Genomic DNA, 19752 nt, shown 5'->3' on the forward strand with positions numbered 1-19752 from the left:
GGTGGTTATCCTGGGCTCCTCCCTGCTTCCACTGGCCAAACAAGGAGCCCTGTTTCCGCCCCTTTGCCTGCCCTTACCACAGCCTGTTCTCTGTGGGACTTGGGCTTCTGCAGAGGATCCCTGCTCTCACATGACTAACCCTCTCCTTTGCAAACAGAATTTTTCCCTGAAAGATATATTTCTATATTCTAATTACAAAATAATTTACAGCAAAGAAGAAAACATTATTTTTGTAGGAAGATATATAAACAACCTCAGCTCATCAATGGATGAATATGGATGAAGATACAGTGTTATATATATATATGTTTTTCAGCTCTAAGAAGGAAGGAAATCCTGCCATTTTTGACAACTTGGATAAAACTTGAAATGTCAGACAGAAAAGAACAAATATTGTATGATATCACCTCCTTATGGAGATTAAAAATGCTGAACTGTTAGAAACAGGGAGTAGAATGATGGTTACCATTGGCTGGAGACTGGGGAATGGGGAAATGTTGGCAAAGGGTATAAACTTCCAATTGTAAGATGAACTGATTCTGGCTATCTAACATACAGCATAATATTTATCAGTAACAACACTTACATTCAACCTACTTGAAAGTTGCTAAGAGAGGGCGTCTGGGTGGCTCAGTTGGTTAAGCGTCTGCCTTTGGGTCAGGTCATGATTCTGGAGTTCCGGGATCAAGCCCCATGTTGGGGTCCCCACTCACTGGGGAGTCTGCTTCTCCCTCTCCCTCTGCCCCCCCCCCCGCTCCTTCTCTCTCTCTCTCTCTCTCTTGCTCACTCTTTCTCTCTCAAATAAGTAAATCTTAAAAAAAAAAAAGTTGCTAAGAGAGTAAATCTTATGTGTTCTCACCACAAATAAGAAATGATAATTATGTGATGTGACGGAGGTGTTAGATCATTTTACAATATGTAAGCATTTCAAACCAACACATTGTACACCTTATGTCAGTTATATCTTAATAAGATAATAGAAAACAATATATTACATAATTTATATATAATTATATATATTACACACATGTACTTTCCCAGCTTAAAAAAAAATCTGAAATATATCAAGTACATCTTAATAAAGCTGGAAAATATATATACTAACATGTATTTTCCAGATTTATTAATATAATATAATATGCTATCTAGAGAGAGACTAGAGGAGGACATGGGAAGAATAGGGGCACACTGTAAGTATCTTAGAGCTCAGACAGAAGAGGAAATCCATCAGCCAAGAGCTCAGGGCAGGTTCTCCAGGAAGAGGTGGTCATTGAACATAAATATTGTGGAGAAATATTGTAGGCTCTCTGAAGCAAAGTTGACTTTCCCCTAAGAAGAGAAAAAGGGGAAACCTGAGGATACTTGACTCCCAATAGTCATTGAACCTGGGAAGAAGAAGGTAGTGAAGAGCTGAACCCTATTCTGATGTTCTAAACTCCTAATACAGTCTCCTTCAGTACACAGGTATAGTTTATTTTTTAAATCTGCAATACGATGGACTCTGAAAAACAAACTGAGGGTTCTAGAGGGGAGGGGGGTGGGAGGATGGGTTAGCCTGGTGATGGGTATTAAAGAGGGCACGTTCTGCATGGAGCACTGGGTGTTATATGCAAATAATGAATCATGGAACACTACATCAAAAACTAATGATGTAATGTATGGTGATTAGATAACATAATAATAAAAAAAATCTGCAATACTTGTACTTATAGTTGCAGTGATATGTAATAAAACTCACTAATAGAATGAAAGGGCATGATCCCAGGGTCCTGGGATCGAGCCCCACATCAGGCTCCCGGCTCAGTGGGGAGCCTGCTTCTCCCTCTCCCACTCCTCCTGCTTGTGTTCCCTCTTTCGCTGTCTCTCTCCCTGTCAAAAAAAAAAAAAAATGAAGGGATAAAAATCACATGATCATCTCAACTGAAACAGAAAAGGCATTTTACAAAACGCACCACATTCACAAAACTAGGAATAGAAGGAACTTCCCCATAGATACCATAATTAAAGGTATCTATGAAAAATACACAACTATCATCATATTCAATGGTGAAAGAGTGAAAGCTTTCCTCCCCAGATCAGGAATAAGATGAAAATTCAGCTTTGATTACTGCTAGTCAATATTGTACTGGAAGTTTTAGCCAAAGCAATTAAGCAAGAAAAAAAGCCATCTAAGTTGGAAAGGAAGAAATAAAACTCTGTCTATTTGCAAATGACATGATCCTACATAGAGAAATTGGGGAAGAATCCACACACAAAAAATTAGTAGAACTAATAAATTCAGCAAAGTTGCAAAGTACAAAAATAAGACACAAATATCGACTGTGTTTCTATACACCAGCAATTAGCAATCCAGAAACAAAATTAAGAAAACAATTCAACTTCCAATAAGATATAAAAGGATAAAATACCTAGGAATAAGTTTAACCATGAAGGTGAAAAACTTGTGCACCAAAAAATACAAAACATTGCTGGAAGACATTAAGGAAGACCTAAATAAATTAAAAGACATTCCATATTTGTGGATTGGAAGATCTAGGACATTAAAATGACAACACAATGTAATCCCAAATAAAATTTCAATGGCTTTTTTTCCTTTCAGACATGAAGAAGCCAATCCTCAAATTCATATGGAATTTCGATGGGTATGCTATGCACACAAAACAATATTAATAAAGTACTACAAATTGGAGGACTCACATTTCTCAATTTCAAAACTTACTACAAAGCTACAATAATCAAAATAGTGTGGTACTGGCATAAGGACAGACATATAGATTGATAAATATAATTCAGAGTCCAGAAATAAACCCACACATCTATGGCCAATGATTTTTAACAGGGTATCAAAATTAAGAATAGTCACATCAACAAATGGTATGGGGACTCTTGATATTCACATGGAAAATAATAAAATTGGATCCCTATCTCACATCATATACAAAAATTAATTCAAGGTTGGTCAATGATTTAAATATGAGAGCTATAAAATTCCAAGATGAAAGTGTAGAAGTAAATCATCATGACCTTGGATTAGGCAATGGATCATTAGAAATGGCATCAAAAGCATGGCAATAACATCAACAAAATAGATAAATTGGACTTCATCAAAGCTAATAACACTTGTGCATCAAAAGACTCTATCAAAAAGTGAAAAAAACAACACATAAAGTGGGAAAAATACTTGAAAATTATATGTTTGATAAAGGTCTCATAGCTAATATATAAAAAGAACTCTTACAATTCAAGAAAGATAAACAGCCCAGTTATAAAATTTCAAAGGACTTGAATAGACACTTCTCCAGTGAAGATACAGCAAGCATATGAAAAGATTCTCAACATCATTAGGGAAATGCAAATCAGAACCACAATTAGATACTACTTCACAATCACATGGAGGGCTATAATCCAAAAAAATGAAAATAGTAAGAGTTGGCAAGGAAGTGGAGAAATTGGAACTCTTATGCACTAGTAATAAAAAAAAAATGTTGAATAGCCCAACAACCATGGGAGCAGTTGAAATTTCCTCAAAAGTTAAACATATGAGCCATCAATTCCACTGCTAGATATATACCCAAAAGGATTGAAAATAGGTACTAAAAAAATACTTGTACACAAACGTTCACACTGCACTCTTTGCAATCACCAAAGGGTGGAAACAACCCAAATGTCCATCAACAGATGAATGCATAAGCAAATTGTGGTATATACATGCAATAGATTATTATTGAGATATAAAAAGCAATGAAGTACTGAAATATACTACAACGTGAATGAACATCAGCAACTGCAGAGATAACATTTCTCACTTAGTTTGGCAAAAATTAAAAAATACAACCATACATTCCGTTGTGGGAAACACCCATGCTCACATGGTTGGTGGCAGTACAAAATAGTATAAATTTTATGGAGTAGAATTTAGTGATATCCAAGAAAACTATGTATCAATCTACCCTTTTAAGCAACAATTACACCTGCAGAAATTTACCTGGATGTTATACCTCCAACAATACAGAAAATATGCACATGGCTGTTCACTGAAGCATATTTGTAAAAGCAAAATCTTGGAAAATACATAAATGTCCCTCTAAAGGAGATTGACTGAATGACTAAGTTTGTGTGCACATAGTGGTGTAGACTGCAGTTCTAAAAAAGGGGGAAATTATTATGAACTGCCTTAGGGTAATTTGCAGGATATATTGTTAAGTGAAAACAAGGTGCAAGTGAGCATATTTGTGCAAGAAGGAAAAAAAAGAAATTAAGGATTCAAGTAACTTACACAAAACTTTCCACAGATTTGATAAATAGGGGCTGCTATTCAGCACTTTCTATGAGGTCAGTGCAAACTTACTATAAAACCAGTCAAGGACAGTGTGAGAAAGGAAGGTTACAGGCCCAGCTCTCTTACGAACATAGATGTAAAATTCCTTAAAAATAGCAAACTGAACCAAATGATATGAAAATGATAATATCCAATAATCACATTAGATTATGGGAGAAATGCAAGAATGGTTTAATGTTAGAAAATCTGAAATGGGAGTGTCTGGGTAGTGCAGTCAGTTGAGCGACGGAGTCTTGGTTTTGGTTTGGGTGGTGATCTCAGGGTCATGGGGTCAAGCCCCGCATCGGGCTCTGAGCTCAGCACAGAGTCTGCTTGGGATTTTCTCTCTCTCTCTCTCCCCCTCTGCCCCTCCCACTTGTGCATTCTCTCTCCCCCTCTCTCCCTCTCCCTCATAAATAAATAAAACTTAAAAAAAAAGGAAATCTGAAATGTAATTCAACATATCAACAGAAAAAAGCGGTAAATATAATTTCACATAAATTAAGGAAAATTTTCTTGTTGTCAGGAATTAAAGAGAACTTTCTAAACTTGATAAAAGATGTTTATGAGAAACCTAAAACAGACCCTATCCTAAAAGGGGACATTTGAGAAGCTTTCATTTTAAATCAGGTATCAGACAAGAATATGCACATCCTTACTTCTATACAGTAATGTATGGAGGTCCTGGCCTACACAAGGAGGCATTTAAAATGGCATAAAGTTTGAAGAGAAAATATACAATTGTCATAATTTGCAGATGATGATTGACTACCCAGAACACTACAAGGAACACTCCAAGAAATTAAAATGAACGGTGGGAGAATTTAGCAAGGTAGCTAGTAACAGATCAATACATAAAAGTTATTTCTCTGCAATAGCAACAAACAGAAAGAAATAACTAAAAAGTTACCCACTCCTTACAATTTTACTTTAAAAGGCCAAGCCTCTAGGAATAAATATAACAAAGACATGCCAGAACTCTACATGGGAAAATTATTATTTTTTTAGGGCTTTTTTTTTTTATGTTATATTAGTCACCATACAATACATCATTAGTTTTTGATGTGGTGATCCATGATTCATTGTTTGTGTATAACACCCAGTGCTCCATGCAGTACGTGCCCTTTGTGAAAGGACCTTAACAAGACCTAGAGAGAGGAAAGACATAACAAGGACAAGATTAGGGGATGAAAGGGGTGTAGATTTGAAAACACTACCTGGTCCTGGGGTGGGCGTGGTTGGGAGGTACTTGGATATCTGTCATTGGAATACACAGTGCAAGGCTGGTCACAGCATGCCTTTACTTGGCCCTCCTTCCCTCTCTCCTCCTCTGAGCTGTGCCTGGTCAAACCCAGCAGTCCTCAGCCAGGACTCACCCATCATCCTGCCAACAGCATGAAGCCTGTGCTGTCTCTGCAGCTTCTTCTATTGATTCACTTAACACCACAGCAGGTGCCTGGGAGCCCCAAGGAACATTTGATGAGTAGGTGCTGGGTCTGGGCTCCGGCGCTGGCGAGGTGGGGGGCGGGGAGCAGCTTCTATAGAGATGAGAGGATCTGAGGGCTGAGGATAAACATTGTGAAAAAATACAGTATCATGTTCAAGGGTCCAAGTTTTATTGTCAGTAAAATCCAGGTGTGAATCCCTGCTGTGTGCTTCCTGCATGGTTCTGGACAAAGTGTCTGGGCCTCAGATTTTATCTTTGCAATGGATATAATGACACTGGGACAGTTGGGAGGAGAAACTGAGATAATGCATGTACACACAGAGCACTCTTAATGGACCATGATAAACGCTCCATAAGAATTAACTGCTGTAAATGTTATCAGCCTCATCATCCAGTGTATTTTTGCTGCCCTAGTTTCTTCACGGATGCTTGCGCCAACTTTTCAAGCAATAAAACAGAGAGGAGGGGTGCTGGGTGGCTCAGTTGGTTAAGTGTCTGACTCTTGGTTTCGGCTCAGGCTGTGATCTCCCCATGAGATTGAGCCCCGCATAGGGCTCTGTGGTCAGCAAGGAGTTTGCTTGAGATTCTCTCTCCTTCTGCTTCTTACCACCCCCCAAATAAATAAATAAATCTTTTTTTAAAACAGAGAGGAAAATTAAGTTGGTAGAACTCAAGCTGGAACCTACACAATCTCTGCCTTGGAGAATGTTTGGGAGAGAAGGAAAGAAAGTCTTACCATGTATTCCTTACAATTTAAACATTCAGAGGTACCTGCACAATTACCAGTGACCAGCATCAGTGACAAAGTACAAAGCCCATCTCAGCAGCCACCACAGCCCAGTTCAACCTAACAAGAGTGCTGACCATGGTTACGTTGACCTTAACCAATGCCAAATGGGAAATGAACTCTTATCCATCGTACCTGCATTCTTCTATGGGGAGAGCATCCTCAGAATACTGAGGGCTCAGAAGAGGAAAGCTTGTACTATTTCAGGTGTCTAGGGAGGCAAGTTCCTGTTTTAGGGGTCTCAGAGAAGGCACACAGATTTGTAAGACTGAGGGAGGTCAAGCTAGATGCAAGAGAATGAGGGCAGAATTAATTTGGAGAACCAAGGGCTAAAATTTGAAGAGAAACACAAAAAGGGCTCCTGAAAGACTGGTAAGTCTTTGTAAGTAAGACTGGGATCACATACCCAGAAAAGGACACAAAACTTGAGACGGTCCATCTCTCTGAGATCCTTGGCTCACAGACTCCTTCCTCACACTGTTCCATTGATCCCCAAGCTCCCCCCCAAAGTGGGGATCAGTTCGAATTTCTTGCACGGATCTAGTGACCCACGGGATGACTGGGAGATTAGGGTGAGTGCTGCATACTGGTCTCTGCTAAATTGTCAACAGCTTGGGCCTTGGCTTTTTTCTCTGGTGTTACCTGCTGTTACAACTACAGCCCCAGCTTCATTCATCACTTGTTCCCTCCAGGTCAGTATGATGTCCTATGGACCGCCTTCTAATTGCAAATACTTGCAAAGCAATAAGTCAACAGGGCTTATAGAATGTTCCACCTGTGGCATTTGCCCCAAAGAAAGGACAAGTCACAAGGTACAAAAATTAGGGCCTGGCTGGGCTTTGATAAAGGGGCTAATTGTACCTATCCTTAATGCCTTGGAGTTCAGGAACAGAGAGAAGGTTTTGAGTTGGAGCCCTGCAGCAGAATCTCCTGGTGGAGGTGGTCTTGACTTGGACCCGAGTACTGAGGGATGGGGGAAATAAAATGTTAGCATGAAGATGCTTATTCTTCTCTAATAATAGAAAGTGGGGGCATCCTGGTGCTCTGGCTTCCTTATCAGAAGAGACCTGGGGGGATGCCTGGGTGGCTCAGTCTGTTAAGCATCTGCCTTCAGCTCAGGTCATGATCCCAGGGTCCTGGGATGGAACCCCGCATAAGGCTCCTTGATCGGCAGAGAGCCTGCTTTTCCCTCTGCCTGCTGCTTCCCCTGCTTGTGCGCTCTCTCTCTCTCCCCCCTCCCCTGACAAATAAATAAATAAAATCTTTAAAAGAGAGAGAGAGACCCAGGAAGAAAGAGAAACCAATCTTTGCACCCCATTCCAACATACCCACCCTCAACCCCATGAAATAATTTGTGATTTGGGTTCTAATATTCTGATGCCAGTATCTTCAGTACTGTGTGGTCTTCATCCTTTCCCAAAATCTTCCTTCCCCCTCATTCTTCCTACACACAAGTAGTACATGTTAGGTCGATCCTAGGATAAACTATGTTGTTAGTAAGAAGTTGTACAACTTGCTTGGAACTACACAATGAGTCCGTGCAAATGCACCTACACACCCCTCTCTTGCTCACTACACACTGTTCATTCCCTTGAACTGGACCCAACTACAGTCTATGAGGTATTTGATCTGCAAGGATGGTGAATCACCAATGGGTGCAGGGTGCTGCTGACCTCTGTCTCCAATCCCGATACCCAAGCCTTGGTTTTCCCTGCCAAGAACTCAGAGAAAGGCAGCAACTAAGGACAAAATCTGATTCCACCTCCCTATGACCACAGGAGGAAGATCAGTGTGGCTGGTTTTCTGGCAGTTACCTGGGCTTTGGGAGTTCTGAATGCTACTCCAGCCTGTTGTTTAGGCCCTTCTCTTTCCTGTTCTGTGTTCCAGGGAATATCTTGGAACCCCCACCCTGCAGATCGGATCCTGGAAACTGTACTCAATTCTGTACATTGCAGGAAGATTGCCAAAACGGACTTCAGTGCTGTTCTTCCTTCTGTGGGATAGTCTGTACATTAAACGACAATATAAATCATGACAGGTAAGGGGCTTCTCGTGCCCAATTCTGACCCAGCTGCCTTGGGGAGCTCAACAGAAGAGTCTCTCACCAGCCCCTACAGTGGGTCTATTTTTCTAACATTCTCCTTCTCTTTGCCAAGAATAATTTTCTTTAATGCCCTGAATAAAAGAGCCTTCCTCCATTCCCAAGCTACATAATCCTTCTCATCACCACATCTGTGAATCTCTAAATATGCCTCTCTGAACACACCCACAAACCCCTCCATCCACAGACCCTGCCCTGTCCCAGAATCCACCTTTATCCTGAAGCCTGGAACATTATATCTGGGACTGTATGTCTCATCAAAATCCCAAAGCCAATCTGTTTTCTTTGTTTTTGCTTTCCCTCTTTCACCAAATATCATCCTTTAGCCCCCAGTGTTCCTGGGCTCTGGAGATCCTGCAGCCTGAGCAAAGCTTTGGTTAACTGCCGAGGCATTAGCACTGGCCCCATATCTGCTGAATGGAAGTGCTCCCAGAGCAGAGAAAGGGCATTAGACAGCTATGAGACACCTGGTTTTTAATTCTATCTTTCAGCTATGTCTTTCTACAACCTTGAGCAAGACAATTACCCATGTTTGCCTTTCTTTCTCATGCATAAGATGAGGACTCTTTATTCCGGCCTTGCAAAGTCGGTACAAAGACCCACAAGGCAAGAGATTCAACCAGTGACCTTCTCAATGGTCTTGTTCTCTGCTATATTCCCTGCCCTGAGCACAATACCCAACATATGAGACAAGGTACAGAGTGATGAAGTAGGGGCCCAGAGCCACATACCTAGACTCAAATCCTAGCCCTACCACTTCTTAGTTGAGTGACCTCAGATAAATTAATCAATCTCTCTCTGAGCATCAGCTTCCTTATCTTTAATACTGGAACAATAATAGTGACATGAAAATAGAGAACCCATACAAACTCTAAAGACATTACATGCCACTTAGTGATTACTCAGTAAATTTTGCAGTTAGGCAACCATTTCTCTCTTAAGAGGCTGGACTTTACAATGAAACTTCACACCTTTCATGGCTCTACAGTGCAGTGCAGAAGCATAAGTATGATTCTTTGTTGTCACCTGGTTTGTTGAAGTTTTGCTTTCCCTATGACAAGAAAACTTAGCTCCATGGTCTAGTTTTAATGAGGGAAGTAATGGAAAATTAGTATTATATTTCTAAGACAAAACTTCACCAGAGAATATTTGAGAATATTTTTCTTCTACAGAACCAGACACAAGAACATAAGAAATACGGCACAACTTAAACGTACACCTAAAGGAGCTGGAAAAAGAACATCAAATAAAGCCTAAATCCAGGAAGAGAAGAGAAATAATAAAGATTAGTGCAGAAAACAATGATAGAAAACAATGATATCAAAATCAAAAAACAGTAGAATAGATCAACAAAACTAGGAGCTGCTTCTTTGAAAGAATTAACAAGATTGATAACCCCCTAGCCAAACTTATCAAAAAGAAAAGAGAAAGAACCCAAATAAATAAAATCATGAATGAAAGAGGAGAGATCACAACCAACACCAAAGAAATACAAATAATTATAAGAGAGTATTATAAGCAATTATATGCAAACAAATTAGGCAATCTGGAAGAAATGGATAAATTCCTAGAAACATATAAACTACCAAAGCTGAAACAGGAAGAAGTAGAAAACCTGAACAGACCCATAACCAGTGAAGAAATTGAACCAGTAATCAAAAATCTCCCAACAAACAAGAGTTTGTTTGCTTCCCAGGGGGAATTCTACAAACATTTAAAGAAGAATTAATAAGTTTTCTTCTGAAACTGATAAAAAAATAGAAATGGAAGGAAAACTTCCAAACTCATTCTATGAGGCCGGCATTACCTTGATCCCCAAAACCAGACACGCACCCCACAAAAAAAGGAGAATTCCAGACCAATATCCCTGATGAACATGGATGCAAAAATTCTCACCAAGGGGTGCCTGGGTGGCTCAGTTGGTTAAGCAACTGCCTTCAGCTCAGGTCATGATCCCAGGGTCCTGGGATTGAGTCCCACATCAGGCTCCCTGCTCCGCGGGAAGCCTGCTGCTCCCTCTCCCGCTCCCCCTGCTTGTGTTCCCTCTCTCGCTGTGTCTCTCTCTGTCAAATAAATAAATAAAATCTTTAAAAAAAAAAAAAATTCTCACCAAGATACTAGCTAATAGGATCCAAGAGTACATTAAAAGGATTATTCACCGGGCACCTGGGTGGCTCAGTTGGTTAAGCGACTGCCTTCGGCTCAGGTCATGATCCTGGAGTCCCTGGATCGAGTCCCGCATCGGGCTCCCTGCTCGGCAGGGTGCCTGCTTCTGCCTCTGACCCTCCCCCCTCTCATGTGCTCTCTCTCTCTCATTCTCTCTGTCTCAAATAAATAAATAAAATCTTTAAAAAAAAAAAAAGGATTATTCACCAGGACCAAGTGGGATTTATTTCTGGGCTGCAGAGGTGTTTCAACATCTACAAATCAATGTAATATGCCACATTAATAAAAGAAAGGACAAGAACCATATGATCCTCTCAATAGATGCAGAAAAACCATTTGACAAAATACAGCATCCTTTCTTTTTTTTTTTTTTTTAAAGATTTTATTTATTTATTTGACAGAGAGAGACACAGCGAGAGAGGGAACACAAGCAGGGGGGAGTGGGGGAGGGAGAAGCAGGCTTCCTGCCGAGCAGGGAGCCCGATGCGGGGCTCAATCCCAGGACCCTGAGATCGTGACCTGAGCCGAAGGCAGACGCTTAACGACTGAGCCACCCAGGCGCCCCTACAGCATCCTTTCTTGATAAAAACCCTCCATAATGTAGAAATAGAGAGAACATACCTCAATATCATAGAAGCCATATACAAAAGATCCACAGCGAATATCATCCTCCACAGGGAAAAACTGAGAGCTTTTCCCCTAAGGTCAGGAACACAACAGGGATGTCCACTCTCACCACTGTTTTTCAACATAGTACTGGAAGTTCTAGCCTCAGCAGTTAGACACAAAAAGAAATAAAAGGCATCCAAATCAGATGAATTCAAACTCTCACTCTTTGCAGATGACATGATACTCTATAGTAGAAAACCCAAAAGACTCCACCAAAAAATTGCTAGAGCTGATACAGGAATTCAGCAAAGTCACAGGATATAGAATCAATACATAAAAGTCTGCTGCATTTCTATACACTAACAATGAAGCAGAAGAAAGAGAAATAAAGGAGTTGATCCCATTTACAATTGCACCAAAAACCATAAGATACCTAGGAATAAACCTAACCAAAAAGGTAAAGGATCTATACTCTGATCAAAAGAAATGGAAAAGCATTCCATGCTCATGGATTGGAAGAATAAATATTGTTAAAATGTCTATGCTACCCAAAGCAATCTACACATTCAATGCAGTCCCTATCAAAATACCACTAGCATTTTTTATAGAGCTGGTACAAACAATTCTAAAATTTGCGTGGAACCAGAAAGACCCCGAATAGCCAAATTAATGTTGAAAAAGAAAACCAGAGCTGGAAGCATCACAATTCCAGACTTCAAGCTCTATTACAAAGCTGTATTCATCAAGACAGCATGGTACTGGCACAAAAGCAGACACATAGATCAATGGAACAGAATAGAGAGCCCAGAAATGGACCCTCAACTCTAATGGTCAACTAATTTTCGACAAAGCAGGAAAGAATATCCAAGGGAAAAAAGACAGTCTCTTCAACAAATGGTGTTGGGAAAATTGGACAGTCACATGCAGAAGAATAAAACTGGATCACTTTCCTACATCGTACACAAAAGTAAACTCAAAATGGATGAAAGAACTAAATGTGAGACAGGAATCCATCAAAATCCTAGAAGAGAACACAGGCAGCAACCTCTTTGACCTCGGCCACAGCAACTTCTTGCTAGACACGTCTCCAAAGGCAAGGGAAACAAAAGCAAAAATGAACCATTAGAACTTCATCAGGATAAAAAGCTTTTGGACAGCAAAGGAGACAGTCAACAAAACTAAAAGGCAACTTATGGAATGGGAGAAGATATTCACAAATGTCTTATCAGATAAAGGGCTAGTATCCAAAATCTCTAAAGAACTGGGTGTTATATGCAACTAATGAATCTTTGAGCACTATATCAAAAACTAATGATGTACTATATGTTGGCTAATTGAACATAATAAAAAGAACTTATCAAACTCAACACCCAACAAACAAAAAATCCACTCAAGAAATGGATAGAAGATATGAACAGACATTTTTCCAAAGAAGACATACAAATGGCCAACAGACACATGAAAAATGCTCAACATCACTCGGCATCAGGGAAATACAAATCAAAACCACAGTGAGATACCACCTCACACCAGTCAGAATGGCTAAAATTAACAACTCAAGAAACAACAAATGTTGGTGAGGAGGTAAAGGGGAACCCTCTTACATTGTTAATGGGAATGCAAACTGGTGCAGCCACACTGGAAAACAGTATGGAGGTTCCTCAGAAAGTTAACAATAGGTCACGCCTGGGTGGCTCAGTCGTTAAGCATCTGCCTTCGGCTCAGGTCATGATCCCAGGGTCCTGGGATCGAGCCCCGCATCGGGCTCCCTGCTCCACGGGAGGCCTGCTTCTCCCTCTCCCACTCCCCCTGCTTGTGTTCCCTCTTTCGCTGTGTCTCTTTCTGTCAAATAAATAAACAAAATCTTTAAAAAAAAAAAAAAAGTTAAAAATAGAACTACCCTAGGACCCAGCAATCCCACTGGTAGGTATTTATCCAAAGGATACAAACATAGTGATTCAAAGGGGCACGTGCACCCTAATGTTTTTAGCAGCAATGTCCACAATAACCAAACTATGGAAAGAGTCCAGATGTCCATCGACAGATGAATGGATAAAGATGAATGCATGTGCGCGTGCGCGCACACACACACACACACACACACACGGAATATTACTCAGCCATCAAAAAGAATGAAATCTTGCCATTTGCAACAATGTGGATGGAACTAGAGGGTATTATGCTAAGTGAAATAAGTCAGTCAGAGGAAGATAAATACCATAGAATTTCACTCATATGTGGAATTTAAGAAACCAAAGAGATGAACAGAGGGGAAGGGAAGGAAAAATAAAATAAGGCAAAAACAGAGAAGGAGGCAAAATATAAAAGATTCTTAACTCTAGGAAACAAACTGAGGGTTTCTGGGGAGGAGGTGCGTGGGGGGATGGGGCAACAAGGGTGATGGGCATTAAGAAGGACACTTCATGGAATGAGCCCAGGGTATTATATGCAACTGATGAATCACTAAATTCTACCCCTGAAAGTAATTACACAGTGTATGCTAACCAAATTGAATTTAAATAAAAATTTTTAAAAAACAAGAAACATCATGGTTGGCAACTGAGGCATGTTTCCAAGAGCATTTTGTAAGTACTGGGGTTTGGCCTGGCCTTCCCAGTGTGGGCTTTTCCAGTTTTCCTCCTCTAGCCTCTCTGATATCCCGGCAATGTCATCCCGATTGCCCCCTCCTCCATTTTCCCCCTGCAACACACCAGGCTATGCTCTCATTCCCTGGAGCAAGATGCGGTCCACGGAGGGTTCTGGCACACAGAGCAACAAAAGGAGGCAGAGTCATGGCCCCGGGGGGCAACACAGGGCGCTCATATCTGAGCCGTTGCCAAGGAACAGGCTCTGCCGGCCTTTGGGGTAATGATGTCAGGCTGGGGGGAGTCAAGCTGAGCCCTTCGCACTCCATGTGGCCTTAGCGCACTCCACAGCTCTGAGATCATCAGCTTCCTCACGTGAGAGAGAAAGAGAACATCCATACGTCAGGTTTTGTGAGGATTACATGAAGCCATGTGGAATGGAAGAACTTGATCCTTGCAAAGGCTCTGTAAAGGTTAGAAGCTGCCAGCAATTCATTCTTTCTAGGTTCCAGATTTTTCCCCTTTAAAAAAGGGGGATCATCTTTATTATTTTACCAATGTTACAAGAAAGCAAGAGAGCAAAATAGAATCCTCTGTAACTCCACCACTGAAACCAAGCTACAATTCATAAGTTGGTGGGTTTTGTCTCAGACTTTTGGGGGAAAAAGGAGGAACTTAAGGTCTTCTAACTGTCCTTCTGAAGTCACCAGAGTTGCCAAGACAGTCCTTTTATTCACCCTGTACAAAGGAGTTTGATAAATGGTGACAAGTGAAGGCCAGTGGAGGAGTTTACGTGCATGAACACCACCATGTTCAGACCCTGGTGAGTCAGCCCTGCTAACTTCCTCTGTGCCTTGTACATGATTAACCTCTCAGGCCACACCATCAGCGCATCAGCATTGTCACATAATCCATGGCCCAGGCAGTGCGAAGATACTGAGCTCGAAGTAAGAACCCAGGTGTTCTGTCCAGGTGAAAGGTAACAGAAGGTGGCTGGTGCAAAGATACAGGGTATTTTTATTACAGTTTCAGGGTTGCATGGCTATGGGTATATGAGCCTTAGCAAGCCTCATCTCAAAGCATTGCCCAGAGAGACAAGACTTCATCTTGGACAAGCAGAAAAACACTGCTGTAAATCTGAGTGCGTCTTCTATAGAAACAGGCATCCCCATCCTATTATCTTCTGGTAGGCTCAGCTAAGACCATGCCCTTTGATGTATCGCATTAACTGTAATATCTGTTAGATCCACACATCAGAATGTTTGCTCTCCCCAATCCTGCAGCCTGTCTTCTGCAGAACAGTTCCCCTCAACTGACCATGACTGCTCTGGAGGTCCTGGTGTTGGCTGGGAAGCTTGGGTAAGGGAGGAGATGGCAGTGCCCTTGAGGACCTGAGAAAAGTGCTCATCTTATTCCCAGAGTGCAGTGTCGAGCTTCCTGTGGTGACAGAATGGAAGACAGAACAGCCCAAGCAGACCTTGCCAGCATCTTCCATAAGACCTGGGCTCCGGTGGGCATTGCCAAGGGCTTCCAACTTTTTCAGTGTGAGCTAATATTTTAGCCATGACATGCTTCACCTCATCTGGTCCTCACAGCAACCGTAATACCCAGTTTACAAACAAGGAAATTGAAGACCATAGAGTTAAAGTCACATGCACAGCATTAGCCAATGGGCCAGTGGTGGAGCTGGAACACAAACCCAACGCTTGGGAAGCCCTCTTCCCAAGGGATTGCCACCTTGGGCAGTCAATCTCACTGCTGCTGAACTGATCTGCACGTTTTCCTGTTTCTACTGAAATTTCTCATTGACACTCTTCCCCCTGCTTCCAGCTCAGGCCTCATAACCCCTCATTCCCCTTCACACTTAGAAAGCTGCCTCATTCAGCTTTGTTTCCTCCAAGGCCCCATGCCCTCTGTCCCTCTATGCTCAAACTCTAGCTTTTCCGTCCACCAGAATGTCTTCCTTCCACTCTCCTGATGAGCTCCCACTCATGCTTCAAGCCTCGTATTAAATAAAAATCTCTGGGGAACCTTCACCAATTCACCCCAGATGGAATGGGCCACTCTGTGTCCTTTTAAAGGGCTGTATCTTGCCCTTATAGAAACTCTTATCACATTGTCCTATCATCATTTAACTTAATGTTTTCTCTATCTAGAGAATGAATCTCATAAAAATAGGAACTGTGTCAGACTTCTTTGCCACAGAACCCTAGAACCTAACACCATACCTCGCACATAGTGAGGATACAATTCTGACTTTTCAAATGGAATAGGAAGGAAGCCAGCGAGGAGTAGACTAATCCTAACACTTGATGCCTTTTTCTCACAAAGAAAATATTTTTAAAAGATTTTATTTATTTATTTGACAGAGAGCAAGTGAGCACAGGCAGGGGGAGTGGCAGGCAGAGGGAGAGAGAGAAGCAGGCTCCCCGCTGAGCAGCGAGACCGATGTGAGACTTGATCCCAGGACCCTGGGATCATGACCTGAGACGAAGTCAGATGCTTAACCAATTGAGCCACCCAGGCATCCCAACTCACAAAGAAAATCTTTTTATTTATTTATTTTTTTCACAAAGAAAATCTTCATTGCAGGGACACCTGCCCTCAGCTCAGGTCATGATCCCAGGGTCCTGGGATTGAGCCCCACGTGGGGCTCTCTCTTCAGTAGGGAGCCTGCTTCTACCTCTCCCTCTGCCGCTCCCCCAGCTTGTGCTCTCTCTCTCTCTCTCTGTCATATAAATAAATAAAATCTTAAAAAAAAAAAAAAGAAAACCTTCATTGCATAGTCCAGAACCCCTCAGATATCAGCTGACTACTTTCCTTTGTGGGCTGGACTCAGCTTCCTTTTATACATTATTTTTCTTAAAGACAAATTTATATTTGCTTTTGAAAACTTAGAATAGGCTGAAAAACAATCCCCCCCCCCAAAAAGCTTGGAAATACCCATTTATAAAAGATGGTGGGACAGAGTAAAGCCTAAAGGTCCTAGCTGTTCTGGGACTCAGTCTAGCTTTGTCCTTGCTGGCCTGGGGAAGCTGGGCTTCTCCAACTCCTTGGGGCCTCAGTCTCTTCATCTGTAAATGTCGTTGAATAACACCTACCTTCATGTGTGTCATGAGACCAGATGAGATGATGCAGGTAAAACATGTACCACAGCGCCTGGTAGAGTCTAAGGAGAATGTTACTATCACTGTTCATGTTTTCCTGATCCTTCTTTTAACAAAAATTCTTGTTTTAGAAAAGAATCAAATTGTACCTTCCACCTTAAACTCTATGTTTTTAAAAAATTTCTCTACGGGGCACCTGGGTGGCTCAGTTGGTTAAGCAACTGCCTTCGGCTCAGGTCATGATCCTGGAGTCCCGGGATCGAGTCCCACATCGGGCTCCCTGCTCAGCGGGGAGCCTGCTTCTCCCTCTGACCCTCCCCCCTCTCATGTGCTGTCTCTCAAATAAATAAATAAAATCTTTAAAAAAAAAAATTTCTCTACGTTCCACATAAATTAGCTCCCAAAGAAGATAAACGTCATGTCTCTGACCTTTGTAACATCTTCTAAGATGGAACAAGGCATAGCTCTGGAAAGTAGTCCATCCCTGAGAGATAATATGATTAAACCACATGATGAAGGATCAGATAATTTAACAATGATCTTGATTCCTCTAAGTCTCCAGCAACTGTGGAAGATGTTGTTGCCCCCTGCAAATCCCTTGTGAATATACCAACTTGGAAATTTGTGGTCACATAGTCCCACCATGTTGAGTGCAGCTGAACTGCAGGAACAGGAGATCCTCTACCATGCTGCTGTCCAAGCAGGGCATGAAAGAGTGCTTGGAAGAGATTGAGGTGTGTCCCTTGAGGCTGAAAGGCATAGAGACTATTATCTAGATGGTGAGAAGCGATGGGAGATTCTTCCCATCCAGAGTCTGAAAAGACTAGGAAGCCTGAGTCTTCTTGTGAGCCAAGGAAATAACAGAGTAGCCAGGCTTGAGACATCTGGGAAAAACTTCAGCAAGAAGGCTACCAGCTGTGGACATCTTGAATGTGTTGCCAGGGGCAGTTATAGAAGAAATCAGCACAGAGTGCTTCACCTCATCACGGAATGCTGCAGTCTGGAAACAAAAACACCCCTTGGACTAAGGGGGATGGGTTATGGAAGTGCTTTGAGGAAGGATAGACTAAAAGCTTTCCAAAGACCCATCAACCCAAGATTCCCAGTTCCCCTTCTGTCTTACCACAAATCTTTCTTCTAAGACTCCAAGAATGTCCCCAACAATGGCAATTGTGATCTGCCAGTTTGGTTTTGGGGGGTTTGGGGGCTCGGGGGTTTGGTTTTGTTGTTGTTGTTGTTGTTGTTTTGTATCCCAGGGCAGAATTCCTCCATCGAATGTTATGGAGTTAAGACTGCCAGGTGGCTACTTCACGCTCCTTATTTCGCTGAACAAATCCAGGGGTTTCCCTGTTGGCTATCGCAATTAGTCACCATTACAAAGGAGAAATAGGACTGCTACTCAACAATGAGGTGGGAATGAGAGCTAGAACACAGAAACTTTCTAAGTCTGGCATAATAGAAGATTATAGCAACCGATACAGACAGCCACAAAAAGCTCACATGCTTCAGAAATGAAGATTTGGAACATTCTACCAGGTTTAAAAAAACAACACTAACCATCTGATGCATTGCTGGGTGAAAGAAAAGGGAATGTGGATGAATAGTGTGAGGAAGAAGTCATGAATATCAGCCACCACTTCCTGATTAGAAAAGAGGACTATAATTTTCCCTTCTTTGCTGTATCATGGATGTTTATAAGTATAAATGTCATTTGTATTATATATGTGTGTGTTTGTTTTAGTTATTTCCCATTGCCTATGTTCTCCTATTATTTTATATTATGTGAGCAGGTAATATTTACATTAGAATTTTTTGCATGGGTGCTTTAGTCAGCATTGTTCAGTAACAATCCCCCACCACTAAATCTCAGTGGCAGCAACAATAAAAGTTTATTTCTCTCTCGAACACATCAGCAGAAAAACAGATGTCTAACTAATCTAAACTGGGTTTGGCTGAGCTTGGATCCAGGCTGAGAGTAGAGCCCACTTTTAATCCCTCTGTCTCTCCTTCTTTTTGGACCAATAGTTTCTCAAGAAACACTCTTCTTGTGGTAAAATGTAGAGCTCAAAGTGGAAATCCAACTCTGCAAGCATATTTCAAGGCTGGTATTATTCCTTGACCAAAGCAAGCAACAGGATCAATTCTAAAATCAAAGACCCAGGAAATATAGAAGAAGTACAGTCTGTCCACCTGGAGGCCATTGGATGAAAGTAGATATATAATGATGGATTTGATAAGGCTTACAAGAAAGAGATTAACTTAATTACTATAAATGCATAATGAATCCAATGTACTCATACTTTGCATTTCAAAAAAAAAAAAAGAAATGCCCCTTCTGAAGGAGTCTGAAATTTTTAGAAAACTATGATAGTATAGTGTGAACATTGCACTGGAAGCAATGGGCAGGATGGAGGGGAGCTAAAAAGATGGGAGCAGAAGGATACGAATAAGGCTGTACTTCTTATTTCCACCATTTAAATAATGAGAAAGCAAAGCACTAATGAGGTATTCTCTGTGGAGATGGTGAATACAGGGAAAAAATTGCAGTCAGGAAGAGCAAAAGTAAGAGTCAAGGGAATGTGGTAAAAGAAAAAATAGGGGTCGGAGACTTAGCCCTTGTTGGAATATGGGA

The 19752-nt window shown here is 41.4% G+C and overlaps 2 protein-coding genes across 3 annotated transcripts in view; one reads left to right on the plus strand and one right to left on the minus strand.

The window, feature by feature from the left end:
- LOC118011538 (protein WFDC11-like) overlaps positions 1-19752 on the minus strand; it is a 122581-nt gene that overhangs the window by 18045 nt on the left and 84784 nt on the right. Inside the window, exon 1 of one of the 2 annotated variants that reach the window (XM_035006421.1) lies at positions 5695-6353. The exons of the other annotated variant lie outside the window; for it this stretch is intronic. Coding sequence (XP_034862312.1) covers positions 5695-5701 — 7 coding nt within the window. The 5' untranslated portion in view covers positions 5702-6353. Of the gene's footprint in view, positions 1-5694; positions 6354-19752 lie in introns of those variants that run through there. 2 annotated transcript variants of the gene reach the window in all.
- On the plus strand, positions 5700-9166 carry WFDC13 (WAP four-disulfide core domain 13). Its single transcript, XM_035006508.1, has 3 exons — positions 5700-5801; positions 8440-8590; positions 9145-9166. Exons 1-3 carry the CDS (start codon positions 5714-5716, stop codon positions 9164-9166), a joined length of 261 nt encoding a protein of 86 aa, XP_034862399.1. The 5' UTR covers positions 5700-5713.

This window comes from Mirounga leonina, unplaced genomic scaffold, assembly GCF_011800145.1.
Source record: "Mirounga leonina isolate KUSES-001 unplaced genomic scaffold, KU_Mleo_1.0 Mir_150, whole genome shotgun sequence".
Lineage (NCBI taxonomy): Eukaryota > Metazoa > Chordata > Mammalia > Carnivora > Phocidae > Mirounga > Mirounga leonina.

Coding starts and splice junctions, on each gene's coding strand:
- WFDC13 (XM_035006508.1), top strand. CDS start 5,714: ATGAAGCCTGTGCTGTCTCTGCAGCTTCTTCTATTGATTCACTTAACA. Junction 5,802..8,439: donor CCCCAAGGAACATTTGATGA/GTAGGTGCTGGG, acceptor TCTGTGTTCCAG/GGAATATCTTGGAACCCCCA. Junction 8,591..9,144: donor GACAATATAAATCATGACAG/GTAAGGGGCTTC, acceptor TCTATCTTTCAG/CTATGTCTTTCTACAACCTT.